Consider the following 13,915-nt stretch of genomic DNA (forward strand, 5'->3'; position numbering starts at 1 on the left):
TGGGTATACAGACATATAGGTATATGGGAGAGGCATGGCACGGGCATATAGATATATAGATATATATGAGACATGGGCATATAGATATATATGAGACATGGGCATATAGATATATAGGTATATGGGATAGATACATAGGTATATAGATACATAGGTATATAGATATATAAGTATATGGGATAGATACATAGGTATATAGATATATAGGTATATGGGATATAAATATAGGTATATGGGTATATAGGTAGACAGGTACATAGATATATAGGTATATGTGTATTCAGCATTGGGTACCACAGGGTGGCCCCATCCAAACCGTGCATCCCAGAGCACACTGATAAGAATCCCAGCCATGCCATCCCTCTCCTTCTAGATTTCCCCTTTCCAGGGTAGGATTCCCCCCCAAAGCAGCCTCAAAGCCCAGGAGCCAACATGCTCCATCCGCCACCTCATCCCAATTCCCATTCCCCTCTTTATTGTTAACGTTCCCATTTAACGCCTTCTCCCCATCTGGGTTTTAAATAAGCTCGCTGCCTCTTTGGACTTCTCCGCAGCTTTGCTAGCAGTCTGTTGGGTGTTGGTACAATGATTTCCCTGTGTTTCTTTCCCCCTTTGCTCTGTTATATATACATACGATTCAAATTAATATTGCTTTCCCTTCCCAGTGCCTCAGCACGGGAACGATGGCGTTTTGCTGCAGGCTTTGCTGTGCTGAAAGGGATGTTGACATTCATGAAACGCTTCTCTTCACCTCTGATTTGGCAAACGCATTTGAAATTACACATAAAACCCCAACAAAATAGCAAAGCCTGGATGGAAATACCTGCCAGGCTCCCTTAGAATAGCAAAGCAAGCTTCAAACGGTATAGGAAGGCCCAGAGTGTTGCATCCCAATGTCATTTAAAGGTTGGCCCCTGAGGTTTCCAGTGTTTTCTAGTTGCATTTTTCTCCCTGTTATTATTTACCACCCGCAGGGAAAATAAGGGGAAAAAGGAAAGGAAACAAAAAAATAGAGAAGAAGAATGGGATTTGGGTGTTTTCTTTCCCCACCGGTTGCAAAGAGGTGATGCTCGTGGCTGGGTTGATGGATGGAGTTGAGCCCTTAGCATCATGCCCAGGGCAGGGGGAACGGAGCCAACCTGAACCCACAGCCCTGAGCAAGGGGCTCCAGGGATACAAGATCATTCCAGAATCCAAATCGTTTTCCTTTCACTTGATAAAACCCCACAAAGCTCAGACCCGGAGTCAACAGGAGCTGGGTTTTCTCTTTGTAGCCGCCGATATTAAAAACCACACAAACCAGCCTTTGAATCATTGCAATAACAGGGGAAAGATTTCTGGTTATTTACTGAGAAATGTCACTCTGGTTGGAAATGTCACCTCTCCATCTTGGCCAAGCCACCACCAGCCAACAGCCCTTCACCAAAACGGGGATGCTGCGCTGCTGTGGATCTCTTTTTGGCAAGGAGAGGGCTGCAGGATGAGGACCCCCCCAGTGCACCCCAACACAGAGGAGACAGCGATGCCGATGCCTCGGCAAGCCCAGCTTTTCCTTACAAAGCTGGATTCTTTGTGGGATTCGGCGCCTGCATCCCACCGGGAGGTATCTAGTTGGAGATGATATAAGGGTTTTCTTTCCAGGCACTTCCTCCAGCAGCTCCGTGCTCACCCTCCCCTGTGCATCCTTATAGAAGCGCCAGTTTAGGTGGGGATTTATCACTGCCCCAACAGCATCACTGGCGCATCACTGGTACCCAGACCAGGATGGGCTCACCAGGGGTGCACCCCCAGCCATGGGGACCACTCAACCCTTGGGCTCTGCTACTCTCAGCAGGGGTGCCCAGACACGTCCTGCTCAAAAGACCAGCAGGTCCTTGGGGTGGGATTGACTCCATGGGGAACCGGTAACCAAAGGATGTGGTTGCCAAATCCTGGCACGCATCACCCATCCCCATCCCACACTGCACAGCAGCACATGTTGAGGTAGAGCAACAGCTCCTCACTACCTCATCCTGCCCCATAGCATCTCCTGAGCTCACCAGCCCCCCAGCACCTTGTGGGGCAGCCGGGGGGAGATATCTGCCCCCAGAGCTGCACTGACCACCCCCCCAGCTCAGAAAGCATCCATCCTGTCTCTTGTGCTGCTCGCATCATGGTTTTACACCAGTATCTTCAATTTTGGGGGGTTCATAGCACAGAGGAGAGCCAGGCATGCAGCAGCGTTTGCAAACACCAGCCCATGGGTCCAGCTGCCCCTTTCTGGGTGAGTTTGGGGTCTGCAGCCATCACCCCCACCCCTCTGCATGGAGAAACATCCCTCTCCTCCCCACTACTGCTGACAGCAGTGGGATTGAATCCACTTGAATGGCTGGATGAATCTGCCTGGGAGCCCTCCAGCCCTGGGGAAGGATGGAGGTGCTCCCCAGTAGGGCTGAGGGATGCTCCTCCAAAGGGCTGGAGGATGCTTCTCCCCAGGGATAGAGGGTGCTCTTCCTCACACCCGGGGGATGCTCCCCTTCAGGCTACTGCAAGCAGCCACCCATTTCATGCACCATCCAAGCCCCCATTGAGCCTCTTCTCCTCCAACCACCCCCAAAGGGTGAGATGTGGTCCCCATCCCCTCCACCCCCAAGAAGACGCCCTGTACCTGGTCCCGCATACGTTCCTGCTGCCCCCGGAGCGCCAGTGCATGCTGTGGGTACTTGTTCTTCAGGTGGTCCATGAATGCATCCCTCTTGCGCTCCATCTCCGACTTCTGGAGGCCGGTGAGGGCCTCCAGGCTCTGGGCAGCGATGACGGTGTGCCGGCGCTCCGAGGTGTGCACCAGCCCTACATTGGAGAAGCGCCGGGTGCCGTTGCCCAGGGTCCGGTATTCCCGCGGGTACTCGGCATCGTCCGCCGAGATCATGTGGGTGCTCGTCCTCTCGGGATCTGCACAGGGAGGGGGGAGAGCAGAGCGGGGTCAGGACCGGCCCCACTGCTATGGGGCAAAGGTGGGGTGCTGAGGTTTGGGGATGGGGAGAGGGGTTTAAGCTAGAGGTGAGCAGAGCCTGGATGGGAGCGGGAGCATCCCTCAGTGGGATGGGTTGGTGGGTGCAGGGTTTATGCCCCTGCGATGGCAGCGGGCACGGGGCTGGTGGTGGCAGGAGATGGATGGGGCAGGGGGGGAGCAGGAGGGATGGAGGGGCTGGGATGCCACCGAGACCACGATGGTCAGACCAAATCATGGCTAAAACAGTGCTGGGTCATTGAAACAGCACAGACAAGACACAGGAGCCAGGCACTGCTCCAGAGCACAGACAGACGGGGGGGGACATGGACACATGGACAAACCAAAAAGAAAATGAAAGGTGGGCCATAGTGAGGGGATGCTGGTGTCTGCCCATCCTGCACTGTGCTGATGCCCATGAGAGCATGCAGGATCCCCATGTCCTACCTGCCAGGTCCTGCTAGAGCCCCCCCCCATAGCATCAGACCCCATCCTGCATCCGCTGCTCGCAGCACCCATGGGTACCAAACTCAGCAGCATCACAGGACCCTCTGCTCCATCCCATCCCATCCCACGCCGCTCAGACAGCTCACCCCATCCCGAGCAGCAGAGCAGTGCAGGCAGGGTGCAGGCAGCACAGGGAAAGGGACTCATCCCTTTGCTAATAATCCATGAGCTGCACGTTGTGGGTTTCCTGGGAAGTTGTGCCCAGTGCCAGCGCTGATGGATGCCTGGAAGTCCCTGCACGCTGCCAGCGCCTGGCACCTCCTGCCTGGCTGCAGGATGGGGCCACCCCACAGCCCATAGCCCCTTGCCCAGACCGATGCCATCATGTCTGATGGCATTGGAGCCTGTGCCACACAGCCCTGGGCTGGTCCTGGCTGTTGCCACCATGCCCAACGCTGCCTTTGCCGCTTCTAACTAGTTTGGCAACCCGCAGCAAGCGTACTGCAGGGATTCACCACGTTACAGCTTTCCTTTTTCACTCACCATTTAACCTTGATGCATTATTCATCTCTCTCCTTGTCCTTCTCCCACTCCCCCACCTTCATTCCCAAGTCCCTGTTAAGCAAATCATAAGGGGACTTTTCCTTTTCCCTTAATTATTTATCAGCACCACGTATTAGCTTTATATCAACTGATTGTGTTTTTAATGTAGGACAGGACTCCAGTGTGTGCTACAGACATAACTCCTCTGCTCAAGGTCATACAGCGGGGTTTGCTACGAGCCAGGCAGGGACATCACGCTCCCAGCAATGCCATGGGGACATCCTTACCCTTGGCAAAGCTTGAACATCCCTTTCCTCCTCTAAAACACAACCGGTCCAGCTCCCGTCCCCCACAGCTCCATCACCAAATGGGACCTCAGCCAGGGGACCATCGCCCCCTTACCCAGGAGGTGGAATCTGAGCCAGAGCTAAAGCTCCCATTCCCTCATCACTTTGCTCAGGTCCCTGCATCACCACATCGTGGTGGCATGTCTGCCCCGTGCAAAGCACCCCGAGATCATGGAATCCCAGGCTGATTTAGGTCGAAAGGAACCTTAAAGCTCACCCAGTCCCAACCCCTGCCATGGGCAGGGACACCTTCCACTGGAGCAGCTTGCTCCAAGCCCCATCCAACCTGGCCTTGAACACTGGCTCCCTGCAGCCACCTCCCCAGCCCTGAGTGTAGCATCCTTGGGCTGAGGCCACATTCCCAGCTCCTTCTCCTCCTGCTCCCGATGCCAACCCATGCATCAGCATGCAGATCCCTGCTCCCTAATTACATGCTCCAAGAGTGGAACACGCCAGCTCTCTGCCTCTGCTGACTGCTAAAAAGGGCGATTCAAAAAGCCCTGCACAATCTGCACCGGGGTCAGAGCAAAGCTGGAAGCCACTGGGGGTTCTTCCCCTCCCGGCTGTGCTGCATCCGCTCCCACATCCCTCATCAGGCAGCCCATGGTCCATAAACCCCACTAAGTTGAGAAGAGGAAAAGCCACCACAGACACACGTGTACCTGTCCCCATGTTGGCCACTTTTTCCCCTTTCGGGTATCCCAGCCTGGAGTGAGAGGAGGCAATTTGATAACAGCCAACAACTGGGATATAGGGGCTCCTTTGGAAAGGGACTTTAAACCTCACAGGGTTGTGCTTCCCTGGCACTGTGCATGGGAAAAGGACATTGGTCATAGAATGGTTTGGGTTGGAAGGGATCTTAAAGATCATCTGGTTCCATCCCTCCTGGCTTCACCTCAAGGGGATAATTGCATCCTGCCCCCCAAAAGTATAGAATAGAATCATAGAATAGTTAGGGTTGGAAAGGACCATAAGATCATCCGGTTCCAATCTCCTCCCATGGACAGGAACAAATCCTCTCACCAAGCTGTCTCTCTTCCCCCTATGCAGATCCCATGCACGGATGCTGGAGCAGTGGTACCTGCACACAGGCTGCCCATCCCATGCAGGATGCTGGAGCAGTGGTACCCGCACACAGGCTGCCCATCCCATGCAGGATGCTGGAGCAGTGGTACCCGCACACAGGCTGCCCATCCCATGAAGGATGCTGGAGCAGTGGTACCCGCACAAAGGCTGCCCATCCCATGAAGGATGCTGGAGCAGTGGTACCTGCACACAGGCTGCCCATCCCATGAAGGATGCTGGAGCAGTGGTACCCGCACAAAGGCTGCCCATCCCATGAAGGATGCTGGAGCAGTGGTACCCGCACACAGGCTGCCCCGCTGCCAGCAGCAGCAGATCCCTGCAAAGTGCTTCCAGGGGCTGCTGCCAAGTAGGTCAACAGAATGGGAGAGCCGGTGGCCGAAGCCTGCCCAGGGTCCCCCCTTTCATCCCTGCCCCAGCCCATCCAAGCGGGGTGTCCCCAGCATACGAACCACCCCATCGCTTACCCACGGGAGCAGGACAGCTTCCATGGCGACCGGAAAACTGCTTCGGTGGCCCGGCGGAGGCAGCCCCCGAGGCTCCAGGGGCTGGAGGCGATTCCTTGGCCGGGCGCAGGGCTCCCAGCGCAACCAAAATCCCACGGTAAATCCTGGCAAGTCCCTCTCCGAGCAACCGGAGGTTGAGGGAGCGCGGTTCCCTTTGCCGATTCATTCATTCATCCATCTCCCTTTACCTGCCAGCAGAGGGGTCACCCGTCCCGGGACCACAGCCCCGGCTCCTAGCAGGATGCGGCCACCGCCTCCATCCCGGGTAATGCTCTTGTAGCTGCTCTCCACCAGCGCCCTGCTCCCTCAAAGGGAGATGAGGATGGGAAAGATCCCTAAAGCCCTGCGGGTGCTGCCCCACAGGAGCAAAAACAACGGCAGGGTCGGCGGCACGGTCCTCTCTGATCCCCCCCCCTTCTGCCCCAGCAGCTTGGCAGGGCTTTATCACGAAGAGGATCTTTCAAACACAGTTTATTACTGCAGTTGCATAAATCTTCATGAGGCAACGAAGCTCACACGGGTCGTGAAAGCAGCGGCGGTTACCGGAGCATGAAACGCAGCCCGAGAAAGCGATTGTACAGAAGGGGATGAGGCGAGGGGAAGGAGAGAGCCCGCTCCGAGAGAAAGAGAAGTGAAAGAATAGAAGCCCCCCGGAGCGATGCGGTTCTCCCGCACCCGGCCATTAAGGCAGAGGGAAGAGCTCTGCGATGCTCTGGGATGCTCTCGCCTTCCTCCCAGAGGCTGCGGCTGCTGCACTGCCAGCCCACTGCCTGCACAGCACCCACGGAGGCTGCCCAGCACCCAGAGCTCTGCTCAGCACTAACCCCTTCCCTGCCGTGCTGCTGAGAGGCCCCGGAGCCACAACTGGGAAGTGCATCCATGGCTCTGGATACACTTAACCGCTGTTGTGCCGCACAGCCGAATGCGGTGGGCACCCCAGAAATGAACACCTTTACCTAAGCTAGGACCTGATGGGGTAAAAGGACCTTCAGAAGCGTTTGCTGCCCAGGGCATCCCTGATGCTGGCACAGCCAAGCTCTGTTTGCACTCATTTCAGGATGCCCAAGTGCCCTGGGGGGTCTGCCCATAGCTCCCATCTCACCCCGACAATGGGACCAGCAAACACAGCCCAAAAGCACTGCAGCTGCACATGTGTTGGTGTTCTGCTTTGGAAGCTGTGCCCAGGAGCAGCAATGAGGCAGTGACACACCAAGGGGTACACGAGTGTGTGTGTCATCCCCCCCACAGCATCACCCTGAGCCAAATGGACCCAGCCATCACCAGGGCTTTACAGAGCCAGGTCTCGTTTAAAATCAATCTGCAGAGGAATACATCCCTGGTTTGAGCTGAGCCTATGGGCTATGGATGCCCTTATCCCATGGGAATGGCAGGTGTGGGACAGACCCAGGGCTCATCCGAGCACATGGGTGTTGAAGTGAAGGCATCTGCACACTCTCCTCATCCCTCACTCAGCGCCAGGTGAGCAATACAAGGAGTGAAAGCCGAAGCATCCCTTCCTTCCTCTTGCTCCCGGGATGATGGAGACCCAGCACCGAACTGCCTGGGAAAAGCCAGGCAACGCCAAAGCCACCCATGAGGGACCATTAACATCCATCCCAGGACAAAGCTCCCCATGCCCATGCCCTGGGAGATGGGGGCTGTGGCTCTCCCATCTCCTCTCCCCATCCCAAAGGATCTATCCCAGCTTAGCCTGGGCTCAGCAGCTCCCTGCCGTGCTTTTCACTCCCAAATTCAAGTGGAACCAAGGGAAAATAAAGCACCACCCGCTGACCATTTCATTGGGAACTTCCCAGCCAGGGCCATGCTGATCCCACCGGCACCACAGCCAGGACACGGTGCCAGTCCGGATGCGACCCTGCCTATCCCCAGCCTCTACGTGCCCTGGATGTTGCCTGCACCCTGCCTGCACCCCACCAGTGCCAGCCCGACTGATGCTGCTGACAAGGAGCCCATCCAAAGCAATGTTGGTCCCCCCTGGATGCTTCCCAGTTGGAGCATGGGATGATGCAGCTGGCAGATCTCCACCTCACTGCCCTGACAAGCAGCTCCTTTAACTTTGGAAGCAGAGAAAAGACCGGATAAATTCCCATGTCATTGTCAAATCCCAAACCGAAGGAGAAATCCCATCTGGCCAGCCCTGTGAAAAGCAGCAGCTACTTCCCACCTCGCCGGGTGTTATGACACCCACACATGCACATGGAAACAGGAGAGGAGTTCACTTCCTAGATCCCATGGACAGCAGTGCCAAGAGCAGGACCAGCACACCCGACTGCTCACTTTGTGCTCAGGATCAGAGCCCTATCCCCACATCCTTTGACATGAGGCACATGAGCCAGGCTGGTCCCCGTGCTGCCATCTGCAAACGGGGGACCTGGTACCCAAGAAGCTCCTCCAGCCTTGTCCACTTCATCCTGCAGCTCCTGTTGTGGTGTCCCTGCCTGCACACAGAACGAGCATCCCACTACCACAGCTGAAAAGCATCAACCAACCCCAGTCCTTCCTTTTCCTCACCCTGTCTCCTTGACTCAGCATCTCCCTGGGATCTCCTGCCAGGTCCAAGCTGGGAACCATCCCTACCCTCACCCGAGTGCCTCAGTGACCAGAGGTGACAGCACCAAGCACAGATGTGACCTGACCTGTGTTGTGGGCCTGGTAAACAGCATCAGGGGATGCTCTGAAGGCAGCCAATGGACAGGAACATCCCCATCACCATGCAGTAAGAACAGCATCCAAGTGGAAGTTTCACCCTAAATGTCCTTGCACACCTGGAGACTCCAGTAATGGGAAGCATCAATCCCCAAGGAGCTTCCCATGCTTGGGCAAGGGCAAATAAGAGGGGCAGAGGGCACAGGGAGGATGGCAAAGGGCAGATTTTTGCCCTGCCATCAGCTTCCTCTCTGACTGCTGGCAGGAGGCTGAAGGCAGCAGCATCCTCTGTGCATAGAGAGCATCCCTGCTGGGAACGGGAGGAGAAAGGAGCCCATGTGCCCTTGGTGGGGATGGCTGGGGCCATGCCAACAGCTTGGGGATGCAGGGCACAAATAAAGGAGAGGCTGGAAGGGGCTGGGCTCTTCCCAGCACAAACACAAGCCACATTGTGGTGTGCTCTACGTACAGGCAGCAGTGATTTGAGGAAGCACAGCCTGGCAGCTGGGATGGAAGCAGCCAGATCTGAGCCTGGGGATCCCCTTTGGAGCCAGATAGGAGGGGGAAACCGAGGCACAGAGCCACAGCTCAGGAATAGCCCCAGAGGCACAGCTGTACCCATCACACTCCTGCAAAGCCAAGTCACAGCACGGGTCCTGGGTGCTCCCGCCTGGAGCTGCTCAGACAAATGGCTCTGGAAATCAATTCCCATCACTTCAAGACACCAAATCGATGGTTCCTCTTAGCCCAGAGCAGAGGGAGGGAGTGGGAGAGGGGGAGGGATGAGGGTTTCCTCTACAAGCAGAAGTTGGGTCCAGCTGGAAGAAAATGGCCCCAAAACCAACTCTTGGTGTGGCAGAGGGCAGGGAAGATGCATGTCTGCGTGTGGTGCAGCTCCAGGGATGGATGGAGGGATGGAGAGAGGGATGGAGGGATGGATGGAGGGATGGATGGAGGGATGGAGGGATGGAGGGATGGAGGGATGGAGGGATGGAGGGATGGAGGGATGGAGGGATGGAGGGTTGGAGGCAGGGCATCATCTGAGCTCACAGTCAGAGCTTTGGATTCATTTCTTATTCTCATCTCTGCAAGCAGAGCAGGAGTGCCGAGGCATGGGGAGGTTGTGGAGCCTGCAGGGGGTGAGGAGGTGCTGGTAGAGAGGAGGAGGGAACACACATCACGATCCTGATGTTCCTGACAGGACCATTGTTCTCTCTAATGAGACACTGAGGGGAGTCACTAAACAGAGCAAGGCTGCCACAACCGCTTCCATGACGGGAGAAACGGGAACGGGCAGCGTGGTCAGGCAGCAGGAGCCTCCAGCCTGACCCATGGCCACAGGCAGCTGTGAGGTTATAGCCAAGAGCCAGGCACAAGGAGGCCGTTTGCTGCTCAAGGGATGCTCCAGCTTGGGAACAAAGCAAAGCTTTCACCTCGGAGAGCCTGAGATCGAAGGCAGAGATAAAATGCAACAAGCGGATGGAGGGGAAGGTTAAAGGATGGGAGACACGTCCCATGCAGGGAAATGGTGCAGGGGTGATGCTCCTGCCCCTTGTGCCAAGTGCACTGGGTGCGATTCTCTAAGCCAGCTCAGCAGCACCTCTCATCTCTTGCCATCAGCGCAGCGATGCTGACCGAGGGAGCTGCTGACAGGAGCTTCAACGCGCTGCACCGTATCAGGAGCTAATTCATCTGACAGAGCACGGCAGGGCTGAGAGGGGGAACCACCCCCCCCCATCATCCCTAAGGGAAGAATCCAAGCCAAACCCATGGCTTTTCCAGCCCCTGGAGTCACCACAGAGCTCAGCTCCATGAGAAAGCGCCCAGGAGGGGGATTTTTTCCCAGCTTGGCACACTGGGGACCACTGGCTGCTCAGCCCGGCACAACACTTGGCCCATCTCTGCCTTGGCACTGGAAGACCCAACTCTTCCGAAGACTTGGCTCCTGTTGCCATCGTGATGTGCTTGGATGCACAGCCTGGAGCTCAGCAGGTCCAGCCACAGCACCGAGTGCTGCTCCCGCAGCCTCCAAGCTGGAATTATGGGGGAGCTGCCTTTTGGAGTGATTCCTGCCAGGAGATGGGGTGATGCCAGCCCTGGTGGCTGCGGGGGAGAGGCTGGAAGAAGCTGGTTTGGTGTTATGGCGGGGCTCAGGAAGGCTCCTGATGGGGTGTGGAGAACAGACCCTATTTATAAGCGCCCAGGTAGCATGTAGGCGGGTGGCCACAGCCCGCTGTGCCAGCATGGTTAGTCACAGCTACTTAAAAATCAGGAATGCTGAAAACAACCTGCTCAGACCCACATCCAAAGCCTCTCCCAATCCGAAATCATGGAGTGAGATGCGACAATGCTTCACTGACAGCCTGATGAGAGACCCTGCGTGCACATGGCATGGGGATGCTGCTGGGACACGTCATCCCCTCTCTACAGGGCATGAGGACACTGAGGCGCACAGTCCCTACAGTGCCTGGCTGGCACTGCATTCCCCAGTACATCCCACCTCGGAGTGGGATGCTGTAGGGGACACTAGGATGAGGTGCACCGTCCCCAGAGGCAGATTCCATCCCTCCTGCTGGCACTGAGCAAACCCTCTTGTTCTCTCTTGCAGTTCTTAACCCACACCAAGGCACATCACAGGAAGAGCCCCAGCCCTTCCACCAGCACCAGTCAGAAGCTGTCCAGGCAGCGAGGTTTAGTCAAGCAAAAGGAGGGCAGCAGCATCTGCCTGCAGCCCTGCTGCCTCCTCCCAACCCCAATGAGCATCCGACCCAGCCCCACACCATCACCTCCCAGGGGACAGAGCCCACCTTCATGGTGCTGGGACCATCCCCGAGGGACCAGCATCACCTGGTGCCTGCATCCCCATCACGTCGCCCCCCCTGGTCCATACCCACGAGCAACGGAGTCAGCCTGTAGTCCCCGGGCTCGGCGGGTCTCTCCTGCTCCCGCAGCCTCGGCACGGCTCTAGGGGAAGCTCCAAAGGGATGCTTTGCCCAGCGAGGAAGCATGGTGGTACCCAGGCAGCCGAGAGGAACCAGGAGACGGCTCGGAGCAGGGCTCCGAAATCTGTGTGACAAACACACGCATCTCATCGCATATGTTTAAACCGAGGGAAAGATGCTTTTCCTGATCGCTTGGCATTTAAAGCAACACGTCAAGTTAAATCTAAGGAGACGGATGGAGCCGCTTGTGTTAATGAAATACAGGATCGGATCGTTATTAAACACGTATGCAGCGAGCTGGGGTGGTACCGACCTTATCACACGGCGCTGACCCCGAGGAAAGCCGCACGCAGCGACCGGCGGCGCTGAACCCTTGCGGACACCGATCCCTCACATCCAGAGCCGGATCCCCCGCACCGGGAAGCGGAGCCGGAGCAGCGCTGGGTGCCTGGAGGAGCTCCGGAGCTGGTGCACTGCTGCCACCGGGCTCCTGGTACCCGTCAGTGCCCACTGCTGTCCCCAAGCTAGCGAGGGGTGCGCGGCAGGGCTGTCTCCATGGCTCGCAGTCAGTGCCACAGCTCCTCTGCCAGCCGCCATTGCATCCTCCCGGCTCCCAGCCAGCACTTTGCCTCACATCCTTTCCCTATCCCAGCAACTTCTTCCCCCCACCACTGCCCGCTTCGATTCCCCTTCGGATGCCCGTGTCTCCGGGCTCTCCTGGTTCGGGCGGCTCGGAGCTCCCTGTAGGTCTCCGGGTGTGTTTTTTATCCTTCCCTTCTTCTGGAAATGTCAACGTGCCCCCTCAAACACATCACATGGGCTGGGAGCCAGGAGCTGGTGCTCAGCCACCAGCGCTGCCACTGTCCCCTCCCTGCCCTGCCAAAGCAAGGGGTGGTGATGGGCTATAGGCACAAGGAGCCCTTCCCGTGCTCCCACATCCGCCCTGGAGGATGCACATGTACAGGGCATCAGGGTAAGAGCAGAGCCCATTTCCAGGCTGGCATTGGCTGGGGTTGATGAACTCACCCTGAATGAGTGATGAACAGGCACTGATGACCTGAGGGATACTGGAGGCACAAGCCAGGTCCTCTTGGTTCACCCAAGTTAATGAAGACCATTGCTGTGCCTGCATTTCAGTGGGTGTTTCCCTGCTTCTCCGACAAGGAAGATGCTGCCCTCACCACAGGTACCCCAAACTCAATCTTACCCCAACCCAAGGCCATGACACCCCAGCACAGCATCCTGACAAGGATCCCCTATACTCAAGAGGCACCCAAACACTGGTGCGATGCCATTGAGACCACCCCAAAACCACCTGGACGTGCATTTAGGGGGACACTTGCATTGTGGCTTTGCAAACTCCCCCTGTTTTCCTCCATCCCCCCATTCCCGGTGTTTCTGCCTCCATCCAGCTCATTCCAACATCCTGAGGGTTCTCTCATGGACTTACAACCACCCAAGCCCACTCAGGCCTGGCTGGGAAGGGCTGTAGAGCCCTCATACCAAAGACCCATAGGTTGGGTTTATCCCCATTTCACAGATGGGGAAACTGAGGCACGCATGGAGGAGCACTGGTGGCAGAACAAGAAGGGAGAAGCTTGGGAGGGCTGGAGCCCTTCCAGGCTCTCCAACAGCCTTAAGATGTGAGTCACAGCTGGCACAGGCATTCAGTGCATTGACAACCCCCCCGAACCATGCTCCTCTTTGCTGAGCACTTCAGGAGGAGCTGGCTCCTGCACATCGTCCACATAGAGGGGGCCTATTCCCCTTCCTCCTTTAGTTTGGGACCAAGGGCATCTCTCCCTTCCCACTGATATCACGACTATCATCTGTACCCTGTGTGTTATTTGTATTGGCACAGCAGCTGTGCTCTGCTCTGCCAACACCGTGGGGAAGGGGTAGGACTTGCTCCAAAGAGCTTTGAGTCAATACAAGCAACAGAGGGGAGAGGCAAGGAGACACAGCCAAGTGCAAAGAGCAGGTCTGAGGCCCTCCTGCATGCCAGGCCCCACAGCATCTCCCCTGTGCTCCCTACCAGAGGATGCTAGAGCTGAAGCTGGAGGTTTGGGGCACAAAGAATGTCTGGGGATGGGAGGATGCTACACGGGAAAAGCAAACACCATTACTGCCAGCAGGATTAATTGTCCTTCCTGCTGATCCCTGAAACCTGCCTCACTCCTGCTGTGGAGAGGGCCAGAGGATGGGGTGACCTTTTAATTCTGATTGCTCGGCGATGAGGTGTAAATAGGCATTATTATCAGTTAAAAGCTGCTCAGAAGGGCCCGCCTGCAGATCTGCTGCTGTCTCACATCCATCACATGGATGGTTCCCTCTCTCCTGCGGGGCAGACCCCCACACATCCCTTATTTCCAACAGGGAACTGAGCTGCAA

At 56.6% G+C, this 13,915-nt stretch overlaps 1 protein-coding gene across 4 annotated transcripts in view; it reads right to left on the minus strand.

Moving 5' to 3' along the window:
- Positions 1-12,173, minus strand: part of SRCIN1 (SRC kinase signaling inhibitor 1) — a 47,530-nt gene extending 35,357 nt beyond the window's left edge. For 3 of the 4 annotated variants that reach the window (XM_061360993.1, XM_061360991.1, XM_061360992.1), the window contains exons 1-2: positions 5,877-6,172; positions 2,648-2,931 (exon numbers count right to left, since the gene is read on the minus strand). In XM_061360993.1, the coding sequence (XP_061216977.1) occupies positions 2,648-2,931; positions 5,877-6,081 (489 nt within the window). In that variant the 5' untranslated portion in view covers positions 6,082-6,172. Of the gene's footprint in view, positions 1-2,647; positions 2,932-5,876; positions 6,173-11,472; positions 11,649-11,837 lie in introns of those variants that run through there. The other variant, XM_061360994.1, reaches the window with a different exon arrangement.
- Between the last annotated feature and the right edge of the window lie 1,742 nt (positions 12,174-13,915).

The sequence above is a fragment of the Neopsephotus bourkii genome, unplaced genomic scaffold, assembly GCF_033783945.1.
Source record: "Neopsephotus bourkii isolate Nb327-2 ecotype Australia unplaced genomic scaffold, CSIRO-AGI_Nbou_v1 NB_1044, whole genome shotgun sequence".
Lineage (NCBI taxonomy): Eukaryota > Metazoa > Chordata > Aves > Psittaciformes > Psittacidae > Neopsephotus > Neopsephotus bourkii.